At 44.5% G+C, this 12,708-nt stretch overlaps 2 protein-coding genes across 4 annotated transcripts in view; one reads left to right on the top strand and one right to left on the bottom strand.

The window, feature by feature from the left end:
* The first annotated feature begins 104 nt into the window (after positions 1-104).
* Positions 105-2,466, top strand: abitram (actin binding transcription modulator). 3 transcript variants are annotated; one of them, XM_086136592.1, is made up of 6 exons: positions 105-303; positions 589-640; positions 732-861; positions 936-1,012; positions 1,086-1,155; positions 1,699-2,466. In XM_086136592.1, the coding sequence occupies exons 1-6, from the start codon at positions 219-221 to the stop codon at positions 1,846-1,848; spliced, it is 564 nt and encodes a 187-aa protein (XP_085992718.1). In that variant the 5' UTR covers positions 105-218; the 3' UTR covers positions 1,849-2,466. The 3 variants fall into 3 exon arrangements, with proteins under 3 accessions (XP_085992718.1, XP_085992719.1, XP_085992720.1); XM_086136593.1 differs by having other exon boundaries at positions 113-246; XM_086136594.1 differs by having other exon boundaries at positions 135-292.
* Positions 2,446-12,708, bottom strand: part of ctnnal1 (catenin (cadherin-associated protein), alpha-like 1) — a 25,990-nt gene continuing 15,727 nt past the window's right edge. The window contains exons 2-19 of the mRNA XM_086136580.1: positions 12,430-12,619; positions 12,158-12,342; positions 11,612-11,731; positions 10,524-10,613; positions 10,278-10,445; positions 9,915-10,115; positions 9,630-9,719; positions 9,015-9,173; positions 8,854-8,946; positions 8,194-8,344; positions 7,138-7,175; positions 7,008-7,058; positions 6,686-6,840; positions 6,548-6,596; positions 5,732-5,788; positions 5,412-5,531; positions 4,334-4,417; positions 2,446-3,516 (exon numbers count right to left, since the gene is read on the bottom strand). Coding sequence (XP_085992706.1) covers positions 3,325-3,516; positions 4,334-4,417; positions 5,412-5,531; positions 5,732-5,788; positions 6,548-6,596; positions 6,686-6,840; positions 7,008-7,058; positions 7,138-7,175; positions 8,194-8,344; positions 8,854-8,946; positions 9,015-9,173; positions 9,630-9,719; positions 9,915-10,115; positions 10,278-10,445; positions 10,524-10,613; positions 11,612-11,731; positions 12,158-12,342; positions 12,430-12,619 — 2,193 coding nt within the window. The 3' untranslated portion in view covers positions 2,446-3,324. The remainder of the gene's footprint in view (positions 3,517-4,333; positions 4,418-5,411; positions 5,532-5,731; positions 5,789-6,547; positions 6,597-6,685; positions 6,841-7,007; positions 7,059-7,137; positions 7,176-8,193; positions 8,345-8,853; positions 8,947-9,014; positions 9,174-9,629; positions 9,720-9,914; positions 10,116-10,277; positions 10,446-10,523; positions 10,614-11,611; positions 11,732-12,157; positions 12,343-12,429; positions 12,620-12,708) is intronic.

The following is a 12,708-nucleotide window of genomic DNA, read 5'->3' as shown; positions in this document are numbered from 1 at the left end:
CAGGTGCGGGCAATCTTCTTGTGCTACGCCGTTTCGTGACCGACGAGAAACATACAGTTTGTTTCGACACGGAAGTAAATAAAGCGGGACCATTTCCTGAACGTTTATTTTCAGGTGCGGGCAATCTTCTTGTGCTACGCCGTTTCGTGACCGACGAGAAACATACAGTTTCAGTTTCGAATAAGGTGGAACATCGTTTTTCTCTTTTAATCTATTTCATGGACGACGACGAGGAGCACAAAGACGGTGAAGCCGCCCCGCCTTCGGTCATCGACCGTTACTACACACGATGGTACAGAGCCGGTAAATAAAAATAAAATGGTGCTCGTGTAACCGGTGTGTAAACTAGCTAGGTTAGCCTAGCCGGCGTGTTAAGTAGATTTGATCCTGAAGACCTGTCACAATAACAAAATGTCCTAAATTTCCGATTTTAAATATATTTAAGAAGGTATGTTAAGGTTAGACGCACTCGCGACACTGCAATATTTGGGGGGGGGGGGGGTCAGCTCAAACTGGATAAATTATGTTCTGTTATTGCTTTATTGTGAGTGTTGTATGTCTTTTATACATAATGCATATATTTCATAGATATGAAAGGAAAGCCATGTGAGGACCACTGCATCCTTCAACATTCAAACAGGTTACTTTTTGTTCTTTAGTATTAGAAAATAAGGATTGATCATACATGTCATAAATAAAATGTAAAAACTCTTCTATGGCTGTATATTCAGAATATGCGTCATCACTTTGGCCGAGACTCACCCGTTGCTGGAGAAAGGACGAACCATCTCAAACATCGATTACAAAATCAGTAATGGCTGCAGTCGCTTAAACAACAAAGTGTCCGGAAAGTCCAAGCGAGTAAGGTTATGCATCCTGGATGTGTGCATTTCAGCTCATCCTTTTACTCACTTTCCTTGCTTTGTAATCATCAGGGAGGTCAGTTCCTTACCGAATTTTCTCCTCTATGTCGGATAACATGCACAGACGAAACCCAATTCACCGTCTACAGGTGAGCCCTCCATTGTATATCCCAAATTCTTGTGTAAAGGATTTTCATTAGTCTGAATCTGTGGATGTGGCAGCTGCATCAGGGGGCGACTTCTGGAGGTCAATGAGAACATTCTGGAAAGACCCGCTCTCTTACAGGAAAAGGTAAATACAAAGACAATTCCAATGAAGTCGAGACATTGTGTGAAACAGAAATAAAAACAAAATACAGTCCAACCTACAGTATATTTAATTGAATACACTACAAAGACAAGATGTTTCATGTTTAAACAAACTTTTTGCCGACAATCCAGACCTGTTTCCCAATGACAATGACCGCTGAACATCTCAAGCTGTATATCAAGCAAGAATGGGACTGAATTCCACCTACAAAGCTTCAACACAATTAGTGTGCTCAATTCCCAAACATTTCTTGATATTATATATATATTAGAGCCGTCAAGAAAAAGTGATGTAACATAGTGGTAAACATAACGCCGTCCCAAGTTTTTGGAAAAGTTTTGGAGCCATATAATTTGAAGTTAATGATTATTTTCTAAAAAGAAAGTTTATCAGCCATTAAATATTGGTTTAAAATTATTCGCACATCACTGTATTCTGATTTTAACACAACGTCCCAACTTCATTGGAATTGGGCTTGTCTAAAAATGTCAAACAGTTGACATATGTAGTGCTTTGTGCACGCAGCCATCCACGGACGGCTACATCGCCGTCATCTTGCCCAAGTTCGAGGAGAGCAAAAGCCTCACAGAGAACCTTCTGAGCAGAGACGACTTTGAAAAGCTCATCGCCGGACGGCACGCTGCGCAGGCAACGGGCGTAACGCAGCAGTCGTGACGAAGCTTCGGGTGAAACTGAAATTAAATCGTGGAAGAAGAGTTGCACTGCGCCTTCAGGTCAGCATACACGCCACTTCATAGCGTCCAAAAATGCCTGTGAATGTTCAGCATGAGGTCATTCGGTCTTGGAGCTGACATTGTGAAATGGTCTTTTTCGATATTTGCATCTTAAAAAGAGAAAGCAAGTCTACCAATGAGGTCCATCTGGAAATTGGGAAAAATATCTTGGTCATGGTTCTGGAGTCTTTTTTTTTTCTCAGGTCTAATCATGATGGCAACAGCAATTTAAGTTATGAGTTGACCGTTTTATAACATACAGTCACCACCACCATTTACTGCCCTCAGTCCATGGCCAAAACAAAAATATTTCACGATATAATGTTCAAAATTGTAGTCTTCTTTTGAAGAGCTTTTGTAAAAATGACTCTAAAAAGGCCACTTTTAGCCAAAATGGCCGTTTTCCTGTGTCTTTTTGGACATGGTCTCTTGAGACTTTGTCAACGCTCAAATTTCACATTGCATCTCGTATTCGATCTGCTACCCTTTGGAGTTTGTATATGGAAAAATCATGTTTACTTAAAACAACCAACACTGATTTAATAAAAAATATTGTTTATTTTTGTTTCCATCATGTCATCTTTTTTTTTTTTTTTTATCCTTACTATATCCAAAACTAGAGCTATGATTTCTTCACCTGTGAACCACCTCAACCACGACATCCTTAGCTTAACATTCTGAGACAAACGAGAAAAAAAGCATCTCAGCACAAAATTGCTCCCGAGCATTCCACGTACATTTCCAAGTACCGTCCAACATTTGCGTCGCGCGTAAGGCTACCAAATCACTCGTTAGATCGCATTTGGCAATTAACTGTTAATTTTTTTTTTTTTTTGTCCTTACATGGCACATAGTGTGTAACAGAGTAGCGCAAAACTGACACACATCAAGACAATCACGTAGCTGGTGTGCAGCGACACTTTGTGTGGATATAAATAGTCTAGTGCCGAGTTTTTGTGTTCAAAACAAAAAGGCCAAGATAAATCTTTTTAAAACCCTTTCCATCATTCTGACTTACAACCTGTGCAACTCAGCTGAAAGCACATTTTTGGAGCGGCTGAGTAAAAATACAGACAATGCAGTTGCACAAGTGTGCACACCCTCTTATAATGTATGTGTTCAGATTGAACGAAACACATTCACATCCCGAGTTATAAAAGGGTGTGCACACTTTTGACCTCTTGTCAGTTTTTTTCATTTGAGTTAAAATGATTGACCTTGGTATATTTTTTTTAAATCTCACAAATAAACAAGATTTTGAACAGAGGTGTGAAGAATTCCATCCCCAGTGTGTGCAACACAAAACAAGCAGGTGCGACACCAACCAAGGACAGCACGAGTTCTTTCTCTGTTTCGGCGGTTTTGTCACCGTCGCTATCGCGGGAATGACACGGCCGCCCCCAGGCCAGAGTGCGTATTACTTGCTCTCCAGCAGGTTGAGGCCGGCCATGTGCTGCTCGAAGGGTTTGACGACAAAGTCGTCATGACGGTTGCCATTGCTGCTGCTGCTGCTGTTGTTGTTGTTGTGGAGCACAGCGTCACCGTCTTGGACAGGCGTGGCGGTTTCCGAGCGCCAGTCCTGCGGCGAGCCCAGACTGCTCCGCTCGTACTGCGATGAGGATATGGAAAGCTGCTTGAGTATTTATTCGATATCCTTGATATCCATTTTGCGGTCGATGCACAAGTAATACTCTTTGTTCTCAATGCACTTGAAGAGCAAATGTATAGAATAAATGTTCCAATGGACTTCCCGCAACAACAACAAAAAAATTCAACAAGAAGCTACCAAGTACTTTATTATTTTAATATATATTTTCAAGGTTTATGCCTAATAAGATAAGATGCAGTAAGTATTCCCACCTATGAACTTAACGGAAATTCCCTCACCCGGAGTAAAAACCTATGCATTAAAATTTGGACTACGATATTACATTAACGATCGATTCATAACAACGGACGTTCCGGTACGCGCAACTCGGAAGCCGTACGGAAGCCCGCAGTAGCGCAAACCGGTACCAAAATCCAGGTGCAGTTATTACTTTTGTCCACTTGGGGTCACTACCATCACGTTCTCTACTAGTATCCTTTTTTTTTATCCTGGCTCGCGCTTATTGCGACGCGAACTTAAAGCAACAGTCCGTGCGGAAACAGAATAGTCACAGCAAAATTCCGCGATATAGAGAAAATGAGGTATTATTTAAAAAATAAATGTGTGAAAGTGAAACCGCGAAAAGTGATGCACGATATGACGAGGCACACCAGTACAAGTAGACTCCCACTGTAGAATGAAATGACTTTCGAGTAGTATTCTAAACTGTACTAATTAACAACTGTGTGCACCTAGCATCATTAATGACAGGATAAAATTATTATTTTTATACATTTATTGTATATATATTTTTTGTCTTCGTGTGTATATATGTCACCTTTGCATTGAGCTTGTAACATGCTGGAATGATGTTCAGGAGAAGGGTCAACACACCCCTGGTTGTCTGAATTGACGAGTCCACCTGATGAAACAAGACAGGAGCCCTCAGGAACAACTCCGTGCTCTTTTGGCGCATATTTATCATGAGCTGAGATTTTTTTTTTAAGGCATTTTCTCTAACAAAAAGTTAGGCATATTTGGCTTTCAGGTGACGTTTATGGAAAATGTAAAAAGTCCTCACAACAGTGATATCATGAAAGTGGGACATTTAGGTATTAGGATGCACTGGTGAATTCCTCATCTCAAACAATTCAATGAAACAAAAGCTAACAACAATGGTGGCTACACCATAACAAAAAATGTCAATGTCTCAATAACTTGTCATGTGCAACGACGTCTCATGCTGTTCACAAGTCGACTTATTAACTTCTGAGGCATGGCATCCCACTCTTCTTGAAGGGCAGCCCTCAGGTCATTGAGGTTCTGGGGTGCATAATTTCGAGCCTCGACACGGCGACTCAGCTGCTCCCAACGGGTTTTCATTAGGATTCAGGTCTGAAGTGAAGGCCAGTTCCATACCGACTGGACACACCTGCCCACACTAACACTGCCATCACCAAAAGCTCAGTGGCTGATACGTAGCGGTCTCCTTGACGTCTTCAACATCGTTGGCGGTCATCATTTCTGCTCAACGTGAATATCATCAGAGAGCAGCACTGAGGCCCACTGGTCACTCGTCCAGCGTAAATACTCCCTGGCCGATGCAAGATGATGACACCTGAGCCTGGTGGTATAGTCAGGTACCCCTGCAGGTCGTCTGGCATGCAGACCACGCTCATGTAAATGGTTCCGAATGGTTTGACGTAATTGAACCAGGACATTTATATATCCTTAATTTTTTCGGAGTAGAATATGTACATAAAAGGCTTATTTCTCAAGTAAGATTTGTGTTAGCATATCAAGCAAATACAGTAAAATTGGACATTTTACTAAAGCCACTAGAAGAAAAAAAAAAAACAAGGTGTGTTTATTTTTATTTTGTATGAGATCAAATGTACCATGTAGCTGTATCGTACCTTCTGGAAGGTGGCACTTTTGCCCTGCACGGGGGTCCTGGCACACGCTTGTAGTTGTTGACACAACACGGCCAGCTTCTCCACCTCTGACGTCGGCGCCAACTTCTCCTCACCAACCAGCTAAAAAGCGAGATTTAGTAGATGCGGGGGGGGGGGGGGGGGGGGGGGGGGGAATTTTGTCATGTTTTCAGTTTGGGTCAGCGAGAGCCACACGCTTTCTGTGACCCGGAAAGTTGGCAGTTGGTCCAAACACACATTGGACCCTCCAACAGTTGCGAGTGACATGATGCTAGTGCGTGTGCTGTTTTGTCGGTAAATACCTGCGTGCAGAAGACGTGCAGGGACGAGCACAGCTGGAGTCCTTCTTCTGACAGAACCTGGAGAAGGCAAGAATATTGAAAACAAACAGGAAAGAAAGAAAGTGATTTCAGCAAGGCGAGGAGGAGCGTGCCTCATCTTTGCCAGGAATCAATCCCAGAAAAAATGACACAAAAAATGTGTGTGTGTGGGGGGGGGGGGGGGGGGACGACAAGAACAGATGAACAACAAATTCCCCACAATGTCTTGTGACGATACGGAAAAATCATTTCCCATTGCTGGGCTGATGTCAGATTTTCTTTCCCCATTGAAATTGATCCAAATCCTTCCCTCAAAAACCCCCAATTTTTTTAATTTAAAAAAAAAAATCAGATCTAGTAAATAAAAACAAAAACACAAATAAGCGATTGGGTTTAAAAAATAAAAACTGGGGGTTTCCATGAGGCGTAATCGCAAAATCCACACCGCTAATATTTCGGAGGCCGCTGTACCGCTCAATAAACTGCAGTAACATCAGTCGTTTTACACAGAGGATGAAGAATATATGCCTGTAAATATAGTTTCATTTTCTGCATCTTAGTACACTGTTTGTGTTCATATATCCATTGCTTCAAGGTTTTACTACCGCCAACCGTGATGCTAGTTTCGTTAGCCCGTCTATGCCGTTTTGCATTGTAAGCTTGAAGCCAATAGACTTTTCGAGATGACGTTTGCCACTACCCTCTCCACTCAATTTTCAGATTTTTGCTCACACAGAAGCATTTCCAAGGTACCGTTTTAAATTGCGTCACTCATTGAGGTACGAGAAGAAGACCTACCTCAGCTTGATGGAAAAGATCGAGTGTGGTCTTGAGAAGCCCCTCCCCTCTGGGAAAGCAAAGCACAGAGATGAAGCCAAAACCCGTTTGAACACAAAGCTATGAATGACGACGACTGTACGTCTTCCGCATGCGAACCTGGTAAAGAGGTACATGTTGTAAGCCATGCTGGCCACGCTCTGGCTGTGGCGGACCACCTGCTGCTCTTGCTCCTCCCACTTTTCCAGCTCGGCGTCAACGTCGGACGACAACAGACGCAGCTCCAAGCCCACTTTGGCCATGCTGCTCTGCTCCTGTACACCGAGCACAAAACGCACGACCGCCAGTTTTCTCTTTCGTTCAGGCTTGATAAATGAATTAAGGAATAAGGGACTCCATAACTACTTTGACTACCCTGTCCGACAGCGACCTTTTCATGACTATAAATCACCCTAATACCTTCGCAGACGCATGGCCTTACCTCAGGGTCCAACTTAACGGGCTTGGCGCTCTTCATATTTGCAGAATGCTTCTGCAAGTAAAATTAATAAATAATATATTGTTGTCGTTGTTGTTATTATATTGGATATAGTGGGCGGCGTGCTACTCACTCCGGATCTGGGAAGTGACAAATACGTTCTTTTGTCTCCTGTAAACACAAAAGCAGATTGAACTCATTCAGTGGCTGCTCATACCGGTGCAATCGCTTACGGCAGAGGTCCCCAAACTTTTTTGTCCCACGGACCGGTTTCATTTTAGACAATATTTTCAGGGACCGACCTTTAAGGCCGGATAGATACAACAATCTAATATATGACATGACCTGCATGAAAAGCGTGGTATTTTCAAAACATAATAATAAACCCGAATCATGACACCAGGAACGTCCTATCTGGCCGCAACATTCTCTGGTCGCTATGGTCACATATAAACGCGTCTTCAAAATAAGATACGGCGCCAATACAAAGTGCATGAAAAATTCACCATCGCAGCATGTAATGCAGAGTGGGTTTGATGCGTGGGAATCTCCCGTTGAGATAAAGCCGTATATTAAGTAGGACTCCTGATACTGTCTATTAAAGTTATTCTTTTTCTTGAATGTCGTAGGCTCCTCTTCAGTCTCCTGGCTGAGCCTTTTCCCCTTCCCGAAAAACCTTTTCAAAGACGTTTGGGGTATTTTTTTTGTTTCATTTTGCTAGCTCCTGGGTTTCATTTCCAATCATGTGACCGAGAAGCGCGCATTCACGTGCGTCAAGAGTGACATACTGTAGACCGATATAAAAGAGAATCCAGTAATTTTTCAAAATAAAACATCTTTCAGATTCTGAAATGCAAGTTATTTATTCTTTCTGTGCGGCCCAATGACCCACAGATCGGTACCGGTCCGCAGCCCGGTGTTTGGGGACCACTAGCTTACGGTACATTATTTATTTTCATTTTTTTAGGCATTCCGCTGAGAATTTAGGGTGCTTGCAATGAAAAAGGCCGGCACATCACACCTCTATGAACCGTTCCCGATGAAAAAAAACAAACAAATGAAACGACATAAGATGACCTTGGCACTGAATGCTTTGATTATAACGCACGACTTAAATTCTTGGGAATGACTGAGTTGATAAACATGACGACAGACTGACTGTCCAAGTTTTCATCGGAGCGCCACACACCTCGCTTCCCGTCAAAGACATCGTCGATCTCGCGCAGGAGCAGCGCCACATCACCCAGCTGAGACTCCCAGGCCTCACAGAACACCTCCAGGTTCTCCTTGGCGATCTTACTGGATGGGTGCAGCGCCAGGGTCTGCGCCGCCGAAATGATCTGGAAAAGCCATGTAGGAATACCTGACATATTACAATGTGGAACTGAAATTACATTTAGGATTGTGAATACATTTTCAGATTCTCGTGATTTTCTTTTAATATATTCTGAAAATGATGTCATAGTGACAGACGGCATTAATACAATAGTAACGGTTTAAAAAAACATCGGTGTTAATTCGTCCCACAGGAAATGAGGTCACCCCCCCGGGGGTGTTCTCATTAATAGCCAATTAGCCTGGTGGGCTAACAGCGTAGCGCCTAGCGCTGCTGCATTATTGACGGCCTGACTTTTCACCTCGGCAGCCGTCTAGTCATTACGGCGTACATCCCGCCTGGAGGACTGTACCGGATAATTACCACCACGGACAATTTCCCACAGCAAATACGATTAGACGAGGGTGAGGTGGACGCTCTGGTCTCAGACATGTCGGATGTCATTTATCTGCTGCCGCTCAACAAGATACAGACAGCGTGGAGGTCAGTTCTATCGAACGATGTGGTGCAAACCTGCGGGCCAATCACATGGAAGGTCTCTTCGGCATGCACGCAGGTGATCTCCAGCGGCTCGGTCCCGGACACGTGACACAGCAGCCGACAGTTCTGTGGGTCAACAGAGGCAACAGGAAGTGCTTCGGTGAATCCTATTTCCCATCCTCCGATTGTCGTACTTCCACCAGTTGTTCCTTCTGCTCTGTCAGCGCTCGGGAATACTGCGCCACCGCCTCCAGGTTGCCCTCGGCGCCGGCGGCTTTGAGTGCGCACAGGGGTGAGTCCTCAGCGTGGACCCTCAGCAGTTCCGAGGCCCGGCCCACCGCCACCTTGTGCAGCTGGGAGAGGCCAAAGTCAGAGAATTACAAATCATGCATGTTAAACAATACGTCCAGGCATTCATTCTTTATCCTCAGCGAAGATTTTTTATTATTTATTTAAAATTTGCTTTTCTCAGCTTAATAATCAACCCAGAGCTGGCCAATACTTCTCCGCTCATTCGCATAAAAAAATGTAGTCGACTCGTCTTGAGGATTCTCATTGACAAACAGCAATTAATTAAAACTCATTCACTCCCAAAGATGTTTTTAAACGTCTTTTCAGACTTGGTCCAGAATTGGCTGGTACTGAAGGAGTTAATTAGCTCATTCACTCCCAAAGACGTTTTTAAACGTCTTTTCAGACTTGGTCCAGAATTGGCTGGTACTGAAGGAGTTAATGAGTTCATGTGTCATCGAAAAAGCCCTTTAAATCCATAAATGAGCTCGAGCTAGCTAGCCCGGACCGCTGCTCACCTCACGTCTGAGGTCGTTGACGCTCTGGCACGACTTGGCGATGGCCACCTCCAACTCCTCTGTGGTTTCCTTGGCCTGGCCTGATTGTTGCTGGACCGGGGGACAAACCAAAATGGAAGTCTTTCACACACAGTTTCAGAAAAACAGCAACTAACCTCTACATGCCTTGGCTTGTATAAATTGAAGAACAGTGGAACCTTAACTTTTGGTTGGGGCTCAACATTTCAATTCAACAGCGAAAATGGATTGAGCTCATTAACTTGACCGAATATTGAGAGTCCGTACAGCCTGGTTCCAGGCGTGCAGCAGCTGCTGCGCATCCTGCCGGGCCAGCTGGCACATGCCCAGGATGGCCTGGCGCTGCTCGTGTCCCGTGTATGGCGAGTCTGTGAAGTCCTCGGTGCGCTCCACCAGCACCTCCATCTGGCGGCCCACGCCATCCGGCAGGGAGGCGTACAGGTTGTCACGCAGGCACTCCACGCTCGTCTGCATAAAGCCAACTCAAAGTTTGAAATAATTTGGCTACTCGTGTATTAATTGGATGGCGTGTCGAGAACAAAAGCAGCATTTTTATAAGATTTTACGAAAAAAAAAAATTCTTGAATTTATAACAGGCAAAATAATGTCGCAGTGTATTTTTTTATTAACTCTGTAGTCCTTGATGGCGTTGTAGACGCTCGCGGGAACAGTGCTGTCAGCGCAGCCGCGAGCCTCCGTCACAATGTCTACGACTTGCTCAAGGGCGTAGCGCATCCGTTGGAAGACGGCGTCCTTGTTGATGCATGCCGACTCGCAGTCCGGGTGCCGCAGGCAAGTCTGCGGCCACCAAAAGTAAATACGTCGACAACCGTCAAATCTGAATGGCGTTTACAAAGCCAACGCGAGCGGTTTTACCTTGGAGGCCGTCAGGAGCATCATGGTGCATTTCTCCAGCACGGCCCGAGCCGCGGCCATTCGGGCTTTCTTCTTCTCGTCTTTCAAGTCCTGTAACACACATGCGACATACGATCGCAAGTTGTTGAGGTGATATAAAAAGCAAATAGAAGCATTTTGAGTTGAGATAAGCTAAAGGGCGGGACTACATGTGCCATAAAAAGGCATTTCTTTTTTTTTTCCCAGTGCGACCATAATCTGCCATTTGTTTGGCTAGCGCAGATCCCCACGCCATCACTGGGAACGGACAATTAGCTTATCCTGGTGGACGGCTCTGCCCTCTCAAGTTTAGGCCACACAACTTTTACCGTAGTGCAACATTTTCTTTCGCAGTGTACAAATTTGATCACACTTTGAACAAACCTGAGGGGAGTTCAAAACAGAGCTGTGCAACGTGATGAAAGGAGTGAATTTTGCTTTTCTGAGTGGATATTGAGCTATGAAAAGGAACTTCAATTAATACATACATACATATATATATATATATATATATATATATATATTTATTTATTTATTTTTAATTCGGCCCAATGCAGGAACACACGCAAATACACAACTGCACACACAGACACCCACATCCACAATCCAACACGCACAGACACACTCAAATGATTACAAACACACAGCAGATGGCAAAAAGTGGCTTGACTCCATCCAGCTCCTTCCAACTCTCTTTCATGCTACTATAAAGGGACGTTAGCTGAAAGAAAAAAAAAAATCAACATTAAAATAAAGGCATGAAAATAGAATGAGCGGGGACATAAAGTGCACCTCCCAAAACAGAAACGAGCATGAGGAAGATTTAGGAAAGAGACAAAGAAAGAGTCAAAGCGCTCCCTCGGCAATTTAGCACAAAGACAACATAATTATCCATTATTTCCCCCTCTGCGCTCGCTCGCTTAGCTGCAACTAATAAAAGGTGCAAGCTTCTCCAAAACGGAAGACGACATGCGCATATACAGTACAGTTTGAAAAAAAAAACTGTACACCATGTACACAAAATGTTTGGAAAAGCCTACTAGAACAGTTGTTGTTTACTCTCGACTCACGTTCTGTCGGTCGCCGGTGAGGTGGGCAAAGTCCACCATCTCATTGCCAAACTGGCTGAAGATCTGCACAAACTCCTGAAAGGTACTCACGCGTTCCAGATGCTCCAGCGTCACCAGGACCTGGCACAAGAGAGAAACAATTACCTTCTGCTAATATTGTTAGATTGTCTTTCTACACGTGTTGCTACACTTTCTGAACCTACACCTAGTCCTCGGTAGCGCCAGGAGTGTCTGGTCCGCTGACCTGAGGCACCAGGTCAGGTTTGTGTGGGGGGTGGAGGACCTCAGAGAGGTAAGGTAGGGTGAGGCTATTTAAAGACAAATAAAAATCTTAAAATGAACTCTAAAATGTGCACGGAACCAGTGAAGTAAATTGGAACCTGGGGGAGCAAATGAAATGAAAACAGCAGGGCCCCCAAAATTGAACCTTGTGGAACACCACACGACAGTCACTAAGTTCGGCAAATCTTTGTGGTTGTTTTAAATGCACACCGTTTCATTTGACAGTATTGCGTGTTTTGTTTTGGAAGTGGTGTAGGGTTTAACCTTGTTGCGCGACGCCACGATCTGCTTGATGACAATGCGGTCAGCCAATACCAAAACTTTGGTGACAGACGACAGCAGCAGACGGGCGGCCTTCACCATGCCCGTGCGATCGCTGAACACGGTCACCGAGGACGAAGGGGGACTGCAGGCGGGGCCTACGTCTGTCAGCTTAGCTATGGCGTCCCCTGCAGGACAGATAAAGGAGTTGTTTCCCAATACTTTGGTGGTCAGTGCGCTTTTCTCACATCCCTCCCAAAAAAAAAACAACTTACCGGCGCGACGTGCCTCGAAGCAGGCGTGCCCCATCTCCTCCTTGAGCTCGTGGTTCTCAAGAGCGATGGCCTCCCCGACGGCAACAAAGCGGCCCACCGCCACGCTGACCGCCTGGCCCACGCGCTGGATGGCCGCCAAGGTGCGCTCAGACTTCTTGGGACGCTCTTTGTGGTTGATCAGCGTTGTGATCTGAAAATGAAAGGTCAAGTTAGTTCTGTATTTAGCATCCTTGACGGAGATAAAAATAGAAACAGGAAGGAATGCCCGCCCTAGGGTGG

Source organism: Hippocampus guttulatus, chromosome 18 (genome assembly GCF_054856545.1).
Source record: "Hippocampus guttulatus isolate MCC_2025c chromosome 18, RoL_Hgut_1.0, whole genome shotgun sequence".
Classification (NCBI taxonomy): Eukaryota; Metazoa; Chordata; class Actinopteri; order Syngnathiformes; family Syngnathidae; genus Hippocampus; species Hippocampus guttulatus.
The sequence above is the reverse complement of the archived record's forward strand: the minus strand, read 5'-3'. Positions and strand labels throughout refer to the sequence as shown.